Source organism: Apaloderma vittatum, unplaced genomic scaffold (assembly GCF_000703405.1).
Source record: "Apaloderma vittatum isolate BGI_N311 unplaced genomic scaffold, ASM70340v1 scaffold2752, whole genome shotgun sequence".
In the NCBI taxonomy this organism is placed as follows: domain Eukaryota; kingdom Metazoa; phylum Chordata; class Aves; order Trogoniformes; family Trogonidae; genus Apaloderma; species Apaloderma vittatum.
The window spans coordinates 1-11774 of NW_009701721.1; the positions used below are offsets into that span (position 1 = coordinate 1).

The following is an 11774-nucleotide window of genomic DNA, read 5'->3' on the forward strand; positions in this document are numbered from 1 at the left end:
CTGGTCAGCTGCTGGGGCCCTCACGGACAGAGATCTCCAGGGGAGGACAAGGAGCGCTGGGCCTCATGCCTGCGGAACCGCGCCATGGACGTGTGCTACCAGCCGGCCCCAGGAGCAAGGCTGGAGGCGGAGAGGAAAGAGGGGCGGCCGCCCCGCTGCTTGTGGTACCTGAACTCAGCCTGGGTGAAGAACACGTCGCTCTGGTCAGGCCAGGTCACGCTGCAGAGGGCACTCCTACCAGGGAGCGCTCCTCCGCCCATGGCCTCCAGCCTCCTTACGGTGAAATGCTCGTGTGCTTCATGCATGGACCTTGAAGTCCACGTTTCCAGCAGCAGCCACCCTTTTCTGCAGAGCTTTACTTACTCAGTGTGGTTTATCCCTGCACAACATCGGATGCAAAGGTGTGAGTGGACCTTCCGCCTACAGCTTTTTGGGACACAAAAGGACTACCTTTTCCAGAAGAGCATGTATGCAGACAACGATCATGTAAGAAACGTCAAACGTCTTGCCCGTCGCTCAGCTTTACCCTTTGATCCAGAGGAACGCACGAGGTTTGTGGCAAAAGTGAACTGTACCAGAAGTGCACTTCCACCATCTCTTGTAAGAGTCAGAGTCGACAACTATGCGGCGAAAACCATAGAAGCACCAGTGTCTTGCCAGCAAACAAGCTGTTACATACGCACCTTGCACATTCGGAAACCTGCTAATACCTCTGTCCTTCACCGCAAAAGGCAGACATATTTCACCCTCTCTGTCAGCTTGATAGTAGAATGCCCCTTCACTATATCTATCAAGCCTTTATGGCAGATCTATCCTGTTCCAGACATGAGCACTGGTCCAGACTGGTCAAACCCAGTAGACACTACTAGGATGCACGGCACAGACATGGTAATCTTAACTGTTCCCAGATATTCTTTAAATTATGGGTTGTATCTGTTTCATTTCACTGCTGAGGTAACCCTGATTGAGACCAACACAGTCTTCTGGGGCACAGATAGCGTTTATGTTCGCATTGAGGGAAGTGATTTAGTGGCACATATTACAGGAGGCACGTACCGCAAAGTGGGTTTTTCTGCTAATTGGACTCTTGATGGCTCTGGGTCCTTTGATCCTGATTCACTGGATAGACAAAAGGAAATCACATTTACTTGGTACTGCACTAAAGAGATGTCAGACTATAACAGCATGAAAATCAGCCTGGGAAACAAATGCCATCCAGCTCAGAGGGATTTGAAATGGATAACACCCTCAGGTCCAGTTCAAACGGTGACAGCAGAATCCCTCCCAGGAAACACTGAATACCACTTTCGTCTAGAGGTTCGAAAGGGTGAGAGGTGGAATTATGCCGATCAAACTGTAGCTGTGCAGCTCAGCTCTCCTCCTGAACTCCTTCTGAACGTGGCATGCCTTGAAAACTGTGGTAGCACTTTAATTCCAACAGAGAGATTTATCTTGTCTGGAAAATGTGTAAACTGTAAAAGCAATAACCACCCAGTCTACTACTGGTCCCTTTTTTCAGAAAACTCTACAGAAATTAATTTTGACTGGTCTTCCAAAACCTCAACAGGGAGATGGGGGCCTTACCTGTCTATACATGCTCTGACTTTTACAAAGGCTGCGCATCGATCCTACATACTTATGTTAAAAGTAACTACCCGGGATGGTAGGTCCTCACTCTACAGACATGCGTTTAAGGTAAATTCTCCTCCTACATCTGGCAAGTGTACCATCAACCCACGCCAGGGTATGGCCTTTCAGACAAAATTTATTGTTCAATGCCGTGGATTTTATGACAGCAATCTACCTCTGACATATAAAGTGATAGTGGCTTCTGATATACCCAAAACTACCAAAGTAACTTCTGTGGAGGAAAATACATTTGGCACAATTCTGTACTTTGGTTATAAGCCTGAAACTCCTCCAACTTTTCTCCCAGTTGGAGCGCCTTCTCGGAAGTACGTCTTGACACTTTATGTTCAAGTCTGTGATTCCCTTGGAGCGTTTACCCAAGTAAATTTACACGTCCGCGTGCGGAACCCAGTTACCCGGCGACCACTGGCTGTTGTGTTTGATGAACTGCTGGACTCAGTGAGAGGTTCAAGTTCACCGATGACATCTTATCTCCAGATTGGAGATTATTTTAGTGCGGGTTATTTGGCTTATCTGGCAGGCTCAGTCTTAAAATATATTAAGGCCACACCAAATCTCAAGCTCCCTAAGGCTCAGCTTCGGGAAAACCTGATTAAAGCGTCCCTGAATATTTCAGTTGAGAACACAATGGAAGTCAACCAAATAGCTGCTTCTCTTTCTCAAGTCACAGAGGAAGCTGATGAAGTGAACATTAGATCACAAAACCTGGTCATTAGAAAACTGATGGAAGTAACGGGAGTGCTGAAGATACTGAGGAATGAGAGCCAATGGTCTGAGGAATCAGAAATTCAGACTAGTGGAATACTAAGCTGCTTGTCCAACATCCTGAGCGCTGCTCTTCTGCATCGCAGCAATGTCAACGTAAATGGAATTAAACAAGCGTTCTCCATCATGGAAAATTTAACAGAGATAGTTTTCCAGGGCAAAGTCCCTGGAGAAACAGACACTGTCATGAAAACAAAACACTGGAATATCACTCTGATGAAAGATGAACACTGGAACATTTCAGATGCTTTCTCCACCAGAGGCACCTGCAAGAATTGCTTTTATCCATCACTGAAAAAGGGAAATTATTCAGAATTGGACCCTGATGCAGTGATTTCCACTGCTGTTTTTGAGTTTGATGAGAACCCCTTCCCTTGGTTAGGTTACACATCAGAAATTGGAACAACGATCTTGGGGTTCAAAATGGCAGAGACCAAACCTAATGGGGATCTACTAGAGATCATGCCTGAAGGGGCAGAAATTACTGTTGCTAGGAAAGATAAGGCATCTTCGGCCTTTCAGTTAGCAATGGGACCTGACAAAACACAAGCTTACACAACTGGAGGATTCAGTCTTGAAGTCAACAGAAATACCAAGAGCATATACATCCAGATCCTGACCAAATTAAAAGTCACTTTCAAGGTGCTAGTATTTACAGGTGCCAACATCACTGACGCTCATCCCATAGCTTCATTTGCTGCTTTTCATAACACGACAACAGTTGCAATCAACGAGACAGCTAGCAATGACTGTAAAATTAAGGCTCCCTATATTATCTGTCTCCCAGAGTCACTGCTGAAAGCCACAGCTGAAGGAAGCGGTACAGAAACTTATAACATCTCCATTGTCTTGGTGGCACCCTATTTCGTAAGATATCAAAACCTGAGACTGGTGAGAATACACATTTTTAGTGATCAGTGTTTATTTCTGGATGGGATTCAAAGCCTGTGGAGAGGAGACGCATGCAGGCTGGGCTCCTTGACCGACTGGCAGAAGGTGCACTGTGTCTGCGATACGCAGCTCAGCAACAAAAGTCCGTCGGACCATATTGCATCAGGTGCAGTCTTGTTCAACATCAGGTTCCTGGCAGCTCGAGTATTAGTTACCCCCAACACAGTAGATCTGGGACACGCCCTGATAGCAAACATACCTAAAAACCTAGTGACCCTCTTAACGGTGCTCTTTATTTTTGTAATCTACTTTCTTTTGTCCATCTGTGCCATAAGAAAAGACATAGCTGATAGCAACAGGAGAGACAAGATTATATTTTTGTCAGACAACGACCCCTTTGATAAAGTGAGCTATTTGGTCACGTTATACACGGGCAGTCGCTGGGGAGCTGGAACCACAGCGGATGTTTTTCTTCAGCTGATCGGCCAGAATGGCACAAGTGATGTCCATTGTTTACAGCACCACTACTTCACCTCTTTCCAACAAGGAAGCTCTGATTGCTTTCTGTTAACTACTAAGGAAGACTTGGGAAACATTTTATTCTTCAAGGTCTGGCACAATAATAAGGGCTCTTCTCCAAGCTGGTTCTTAAGCAGAGCCAAGGTTGAGAATATGCGCACCAGGAAGAGCTGGTTCTTTATGTGCAGGAAATGGCTTTCTCTTCACAAGGGTGATCGCTTACTAGAAAGGACATTTTCTGTCACAAACCCCAAGACACCTCTGCCCAGAACTGAATGTTTCTTAATTAGTCTTGGCAACAGCCTGACCCAGGACCATCCATGGCTCTCGATTCTTGCTCACGTTCTCCGTAGCTCTTTCAGCAGGTTCCAAAGGTTGTCTTCATGTTTAGCAATATTATTATTAAACTTGCTTACTAACATCATGTTCTTCAACGCTGACAAGAATGAAGAATCTCCCATGCACTTGAGGTACCTGAGATCAATAACGATAGGCATCGAATGTGTGTTGATCAACACACCTGTGGAAATCGTTATTAATGCCTTATTTAAGTATTACCAGAGGCAACCTCCTCCTCTTGCTGTGGCTCAGACAGAGCCGATGGTAAATTCAACTCTTCTGTCTGGAAATCATAATAACTGGAAGGAAAGCTCGCAAAAAATTTCCCTTTCGGACACTTCAGCACAATCAGTGAATACTAGTCCCTTGGAGAAGCTTCCTGGGCCCTTGGAGAACCTTCCTGGTCCCAGCAACTCACAGATCCCACCGTGTTCCAGAGAGACTAAAAGCGAGGGAGCTCCCCAAAACTGGAGCGACAGCACAGCTTCAGGAAGAGATGCAAACGTAATTGGAACAGAGGAGCAGACAATAACTGTGAATTCCCCTCCAACAGCTGAGGCCCGCCAGAAACAACCACTACCAAATTCCAGTTTTAGTACCAATTATGCAGAAGAAGAGAGCAATTTGCAGAAAGAAAGGGAACAACAAAGCATTACCTCCAGGCCCTTCAGCAAGAGACCACGTGTAGCTTTTCGTCGGTGGTGCATCTATGTTGCATGGACACTCGTTATAGCTGTCACTGTGCTATCAGCATTTTTCATTGTGTTATATGGTTTGTCTTACGGCTATCAGACTTCAGTAGAGTGGCTTTTAGCATCTATAACCTCCTTTATTGAGAATGTGTTTTTCCTTTCAGTCCTAAAAATCATTTTTTTCTCAGCTATACGTACAATTCGTCCCATATCCTGTGAAAACCTCGAATGGTTTACTTGGGGAGAGCATTCTGAGATTAAGTTGGCTAAAGGAATGATGAACGCTGAAGAGATGAGAGAGAAGCACTTGAAACTTGCTAAAGTCAGAGGCACCAAGCAGTATAAGCCTGTAGAAGCTGATGAAATAGCTCACATGCTGAAAATTGAAAAAATTAAAGGCAAGGCACTTATTTTCACAACAGATTTCCTCAGTCACCTTGTCTTTTTAACGCTGCTGCTAAAATTTGCCTATTCCACTGACATTGCCAACACTTTCCACTACAGCCGATTCATCCATAACCAATTCTCTCCACAGCTCTCCAGGATAGATAAGCTAGAACAAATCTACGTGTGGGTGAGAGACTTGTTCTTGCCTGTGATCCACAACGACATTGAGCCAACCTTTCTTCCCGAGAGCCGTTCCAAAATCATCGGTTTGCCTAGGATGAGGCAAGTGCGGGCTAAAGGTACTGAGAAAACATGTTTCCATCCTCACAGCTTTGTAAATAACTCTGTGATCAGTAAAAGCCACTGTCTCCACAAATACGGCACTGACATCCCAGAGAAAGCTGACTACACCGGCACTTGGACAAAGGTTGCCAACCAGTCTGTTTCTGAGCACGCGAGCAGTTACAGCGGGTTCGCTTACCAGCGAAACAGGACTCCGTGGATGCATTATTCATATGGACAGTTGCACACATACGGACCAGAAGGATACACGTTTTACTTTTTCCCTGAAGAAGGAAGACCTAATTCAACGACAAGGCTGGATGCTCTACGACAGAGCAAGTGGCTTGATGAAAAGACATGGGCCGTGATCATTGAACTAACTACATTTAACCCAGATGCAGATCTCTTTTGCACCATCTCAGTCATATTTGAAATGTCTCATTTGGGGATCATAAAACCACGTTTGTCAGTACACTCTTTTGCACTCCCCATCTTTCATCTGCAAACTAAAACTCAAATGTTTGTGTCTGTAACTGTTCTTGCTTTTCTGTTAATTTACATTGCACATGAGCTTTGTATCATAGGCCAAGAAAAAAAAGTTTATATTAAAAGCATTTCCAATATAGTCAGCTTTAGCTTAAAATCAGCACTCCTCCCTTTTGTTTTTTTAAAGGCCATAAAGTTTAAGGTGGGAGCAGATATAGTGAAGTTTTACTTACTTCACCCAAATGATTTCATTCCATTTCATGCAGTTTCTCATCTGGATCAGAGTTTAAAGATTACTATGGGCTTTTTAGCATTTCTTGCAGTTTTGAAAACTCTCAGATACTCTCAACTCCTTTATGATGTGCGCCTGGCACAAAGATCGATCTTGGCAGCCCTTCCTGGAATCGCCTCAATGACCCTCGTGGTGGTGGTGTACTACTTTGCATTTATGGCTTTTGGCTACCTTGTGTTTGGGCAGCATGAATGGAACTACAACAGCATGATTCACTCAGCTCAGACCATATTCTCTTACTGTGTCTCAGCTTTCAGAGATACCACATTTTCATCCAACAGGTTGCTGGGTGGTCTCTTCCTTGCCTCTTTCACACTGGTGACAGTCTGTATCTTGATCATTCTCTTCCAAGCTATCATTATGTCTGCCTATGGTGATATGAAACAACCCATTTATGAAGAACCGCCTGATGAAGCACAAATGGTTGCTTTTGTATTGCAGAGGCTCAGAAGGATATTTTGCTTTCTGATCTGTAAAAAGCCCAAAAAAAGTGAGACTGATCATTTTCACACTGCAGTTGGCACACAGCCTGGGAGAAGGTATCAAAGACATTTAGGACTCAAGAACAGAAAAATAAATGGAAAAAAAATGGTTTACCTTGTCATATGAACAAGGAATGATTTTGTATTCAGACCACCTTTACTCTGTAATACTTGCCTTTCAAATAAATATTTTATTAAATAAAATATTAAATAATTTATAAATAAATTATTCACTTTTAAGATTTTTTTTTAACATTCATTCCCATACTAGTAATTGTGGTCAGATTTTCTCCTGACTATTTTGCATCAGTTTCAGTCCTGGTGTGGTGGGTTGACTTTGCCTGGCAGGTAAGCCCCTATCCAGCTGCCTTCTTCTCCCAGGAGCATGGGGAGAGAAAATAAAAGGTGAGAAAAAAACCCTCATGGATCAAGATAAGGAGTTTAAGAAGTGAAGGGGTAAACAAAAACCTGCAAAAGCAGTCATTCACCACCTGCAGATGGATGCCTGGAAAAAGTTACTTTCAAAACACTTGCCTTGCTCCAGTTTTCTTCTGAGAATGATCTTGTATCTCAGGGCATGAGTAACTCCATGCCAGCCGGAGTCGGTGCATGCGGACCTGAGGCGCCCGTTGCACCGAGGTGATGCATGAGGAGTTAGCTCAGGAGTCTGAGCAGGGCTCTCGCCTCTGGCTGAGCACATGCTAATAGAAGAGCAAACGTAGCCTGAGATCTGAAAGTGTCAATAAATCAGGAATAAATAAGGAATTAAAAAATGTCGCGTTAGCGGGCTGCGCCCCAGCAATTAAAAATAAACCTTCACGACACTGCATTGCATCAGTATGCCGAAGATTTTGTTGGTGTCCCTTTGGAAGGCGTTAACTGTGGGCTGTGAAATCCTGGCACACAGCCTGAGGGGGGTGAGCTGAACTGTGCGTGGTACAGCTGCACCCACACGCTGCTCACAGATGTCACACCTGTGTACCGAAAATCACGTTGCCAGAGGTCAGTGTTCACACCGCGCCTCTAGGGACGGGGGTTCGTGGGGTGTAAAACCTTATCCTTCCCTCCCCCATAAAAGGTTGCCTGTGGGGACGGCTTTCAATTCGGCCTCCTTCCGCGGGGCCGCCCCAGGTCTCCTCAGGGAGCACCGTGAGGGCTGGCTGCGCACCACAGAACTCAAAACTTGGGCTTTTTCCTCATCCCAACTCCTTTGGAGATGCCTGCCTTTAAATGGTCCCACTAAATAGCTCAGTGTTGTACGGAAAGTCACGTTGCCAGAGGTCAGTGTTCACAAAGAAGACAGAGGAGTCTTAACTTTATTCGAATAAAGGGGGAGTTCACCGGGGTTGCCAAGTCCCAGTGAGGTCTCGCAAATTGCCAGAGGACGAAGCCCCTTTTATCCTAATTTCCCGGCCGCACGAAACCCTCTCCCTTTCCCCAGTGGCTGAGGCACTCACAAGGTACAGACTTCCCGATCCTTAACAGGTACCCCCCTCAACAACACACATTGCATGTGTCATTAACTCCAACTTTATGCCACCCAGGGCGGAGAAGTTGATATTCGTAGGCCCGTTAAGCCTGCACACTCTTCCTCAAAGTTCCAAAGCTTAGAGCATCCTTGCTGTTGACTTAATTAATAGCCCTAATGGTCAAGGTGTCTCGTTATTTTCTCCTGCAGGCTCCATCCTGGGACTCCCTCGTTCATGAAGGGCACTCTTCTCTTTGTTCCATCACTAACATGAAAAAAGCCACACACACTCCCCTTCTTGCTTTATCACTTATTCTCCTGCAGGCAACATCCCGTGACTCCCTCGTTCACAAAAGACACTCTCCTCTTTGTTCCATCATTAACATGAAGAAAATCACACACTCCCCTTCTTGCTTTATCACTTATTTGTAAGGACACTCTACTTTCTTATTCTCTCACCTGTATGGGCAGCCTGGCCAAGCCAACGGGGAAGACTGGTCAATTTGGTCAAAAATCCCTATTTCTTGTTCATAAAGCTGGAGTGTATCCTCCAGGTGGTTCGCCTGGAATACAAACAGACCACAGGATATAAATATTTATTTTTTAAAAAGTTTTGGGGTGTTCTGAACATACCTCTGAAAAATTTGTGTGCATACACTGAGGGCAAAGTTAAGCTTCCTGTGGATAAAAAGACTGTAGAAAGCCTCATTAAGCTGGAACTAACCTAAATGTACTAAAGGTACTTGAAGGAACCTGAAAGCAATATGTCCAACAGAAAGCCTGTGGCAGAAAAACTCACCTGTGACTAATTTCTCCCCATTCTCCCCCAAGACAAGAAGGACATAGACCTGTTGGAGCAGGTCCAGAGGAGGCCACAAAGATGATCAGAGCTGGAGCACCTCTCCTGCAAAGACAGGCTGAGAGAGTTGAGTCTGTTCGGTCTGGAGAAGACTCTTGGGGGAGAACCCTATAGCAGCCTTCCAGTACCTGAAGGGTCCTACAGGAAAGCTGGAGAAGGACTGTTTATCAGGGCATGTGGTGATATGACAAAGGGCAATGGCTTTAAACTGGAGCAGGGCAGATTTAGATTAGATGCCAGGAAGAAGTTCTTTACAGTGAGGGTGATGAAACACTGGAACAGTTTGCCCAGAGAGGTGGTGGAGGCTCCATCCCTGGAGACATTCAAGGTCAGGCTGGATGGGGCTCTGAGCAGCCTGATCTAGTTAAAGATGTCCCTGCTCACTGCATGGGGGTTGGACTACATGACCTTAAAGGTCCCTTCCAACGCAACTCATTCTATGGTTCATTCATACGTTCCTCCACATTTCCCCATGCATCCTTGGTACCCAGGGCCATGGAAGTGGGGACCTTGGTGCTATCCCAGTGCTTGCCCCGTCTGAAGGATGTATTCCTCTTTTGGAATAAACTTGCATATCTTGGGTTACCAGCAGGGCAAGCTTTTTGTTATATCCACTGCCAAATTTGTTTGTGTATTCTTAAGTAACATTCTTAGGCCTCGTCAGGGTATTCCTGATGCACGACCAGTTCTTGACAGCTCTATAGCAAAAATGCCTTCAAATAAGAAGTAGAAATCAAAAAGATGCCAGGTGATACTCCTTGCCATCGTGCAGGTTCTTCCTTATAACAGTTCTTATTACTTTTGAGAGTTGCCTGCTGATGAATAAAAAGTAAATTGTTTCAAATGCAGTGAAATTCAGGACTAAGAGTAGTGAAGCACCAGAGCTGTCCTGGCTGGGACTGTGTATGTTATGCCTGACAGCGATGACTCCAGAGAAGACACAGCTATAGCAGATAACAACATCATTCTGTATGTTCTTGCTAACCACTGATTCAGTAGGTCTGGGCAACCAGCAGACCACAACTTCAGTGAAGGAATCAGGAGACTACACTAAAATCCAATAAGATGGTTACATGTGCTCTGTGAAAATGACCTGCAAATATATAATTTTGTATTTGATTGTATCCTATGCTGTTGGGAAGCATTGCAGTGTGCCCAGAAGTCCAATTTAATTCACATGTCTTCATCTTTTAGGTGATATTTTGCCTGTCTTGTCAAACACAAATCTTGTAGAGCAACTTTTTTTTTTAATTTACTTTTTATCAACATATTTCTTTAGGGATATTTTAAAAAATCACATGATGTTTTAAGGTGACCATTAAACAGTTTTACTCCATCAACTGTACAGATTTTTCATGTCATGTACTGATGAGTTACATTGCAAAATATTTCAGATCCAATATCTGAAAACACAGACTAGACCATAGATGTCTGAGACACCAGTATGGAGATGCATTAGTTCTCTAATTCAAACTAGTACATTGTTAAGGCTTTAAGTTAACTCCAGTGGACATAAAGGAAGGCAAAAGTAAGTCACACTTACCCTGGGGCAAAATTGTATGGCATACAGCAGTTTGACATATAAATATTTTCTTTTTAAGAACTGTTAGAAAGCACAGAAGAGGCTTTTTTTCTGACAATCTTATCAGAGTCCTGATCTTGGTGGAATCTTCCTCCAACAATTTCCCTAGGCCAGCTTTACCCTGTTTAGACTTGCTGCCTGTTTTATCAAATGCCTTCTCAATCAGTATTATTGATTATTACTTGTGGATCCGTGTGAAAAAGAATTTTGCCTGTGTATGTGATCTCTTTTGAATTTTTTTCTGCCTTAAAAAGCCACAGCATTTTTGGGTTTCTTCATTTTAATTTTTCCACGCTCTCATTCATTTTCAACAACATACTCAAAACTTTCTTTATCACAAGGCTGTACAATACTTTGAGATAGGCTTCTCATAAGGGAGTTTTGCAAGGTCTCAGGGATATCAATTATGGAATTCAGTAATTTTTGCCAGATTACTCACAGATATTACCTCTTGAGCTTATCTGATCTGCTTGATTCTGTGTACACAGGCAGATCCCTTAAAGATCCAGTGTTTCCCCTAAAGAGCTTAAAACCTAAATAACATTCATTTTTCTTATCACAGATTTAGAACTACAAGAAAGGAAACAAGCCACCTACAGCCAACTGCTCCATCTGAAAATAAAATTAGGCAGAACCTATTTTTAAGAGTTCTGCATCAAATTAAGAGGTAGACCAGCCTCCTGAGGCACTGGTGTTTGAAGCTGGATGCAGAGAAAGATCTGTACCAGCTGAGACTCTGGAGGGAGACAGTTGCCTCGCTTCAGCAAACGCTGGCGCTGCAGGACACAAAGCAGGTCAAAGACTTTGAATCCCTCACATCTCAAATGTTGTGAGATGGCTGCTCATCAGAAGAATGTACTAGCCTTGCCCTTTTCTTTTGTTGGAGGTAACTTCCATCAAAAGATAAAATTTGGGCTCTGGAAAAAGTAACTTTACACTAAAGAAGCAAATCCTGCAGCATGTTATATTTCCGGCATAAATATTAGTTTTCTGCCTCTTATTTTGGGCCTGTATTAGATTAAGCATGACTTGGGCCACAGAGCTTTGAAGCTGTAGACCAAAGCTTTTATTTTTGGTCTA

The 11774-nt window shown here is 43.9% G+C and overlaps 1 protein-coding gene across 1 annotated transcript; it reads left to right on the forward strand.

Annotated features, from left to right (window-relative positions):
- Positions 1-84: 84 nt before the first annotated feature.
- On the forward strand, positions 85-6912 carry PKDREJ (polycystin (PKD) family receptor for egg jelly). Its single transcript, XM_009879234.1, has 2 exons — positions 85-4407; positions 4606-6912. The coding sequence occupies exons 1-2, from the start codon at positions 85-87 to the stop codon at positions 6910-6912; spliced, it is 6630 nt and encodes a 2209-aa protein (XP_009877536.1).
- The last annotated feature ends 4862 nt before the right edge of the window (positions 6913-11774 follow it).

What these genes read in the sequence shown, in the direction of transcription:
- PKDREJ (XM_009879234.1), top strand. Translation starts at nt 85, where the DNA reads ATGGACGTGTGCTACCAGCCGGCCCCAGGAGCAAGGCTGGAGGCGGAG. An exon ending in GGCAACCTCCTCCTCTTGCT is followed by an intron (nt 4,408 to 4,605) that starts GTGGCTCAGACA and finishes TGTTCCAGAGAG; the next exon opens with ACTAAAAGCGAGGGAGCTCC.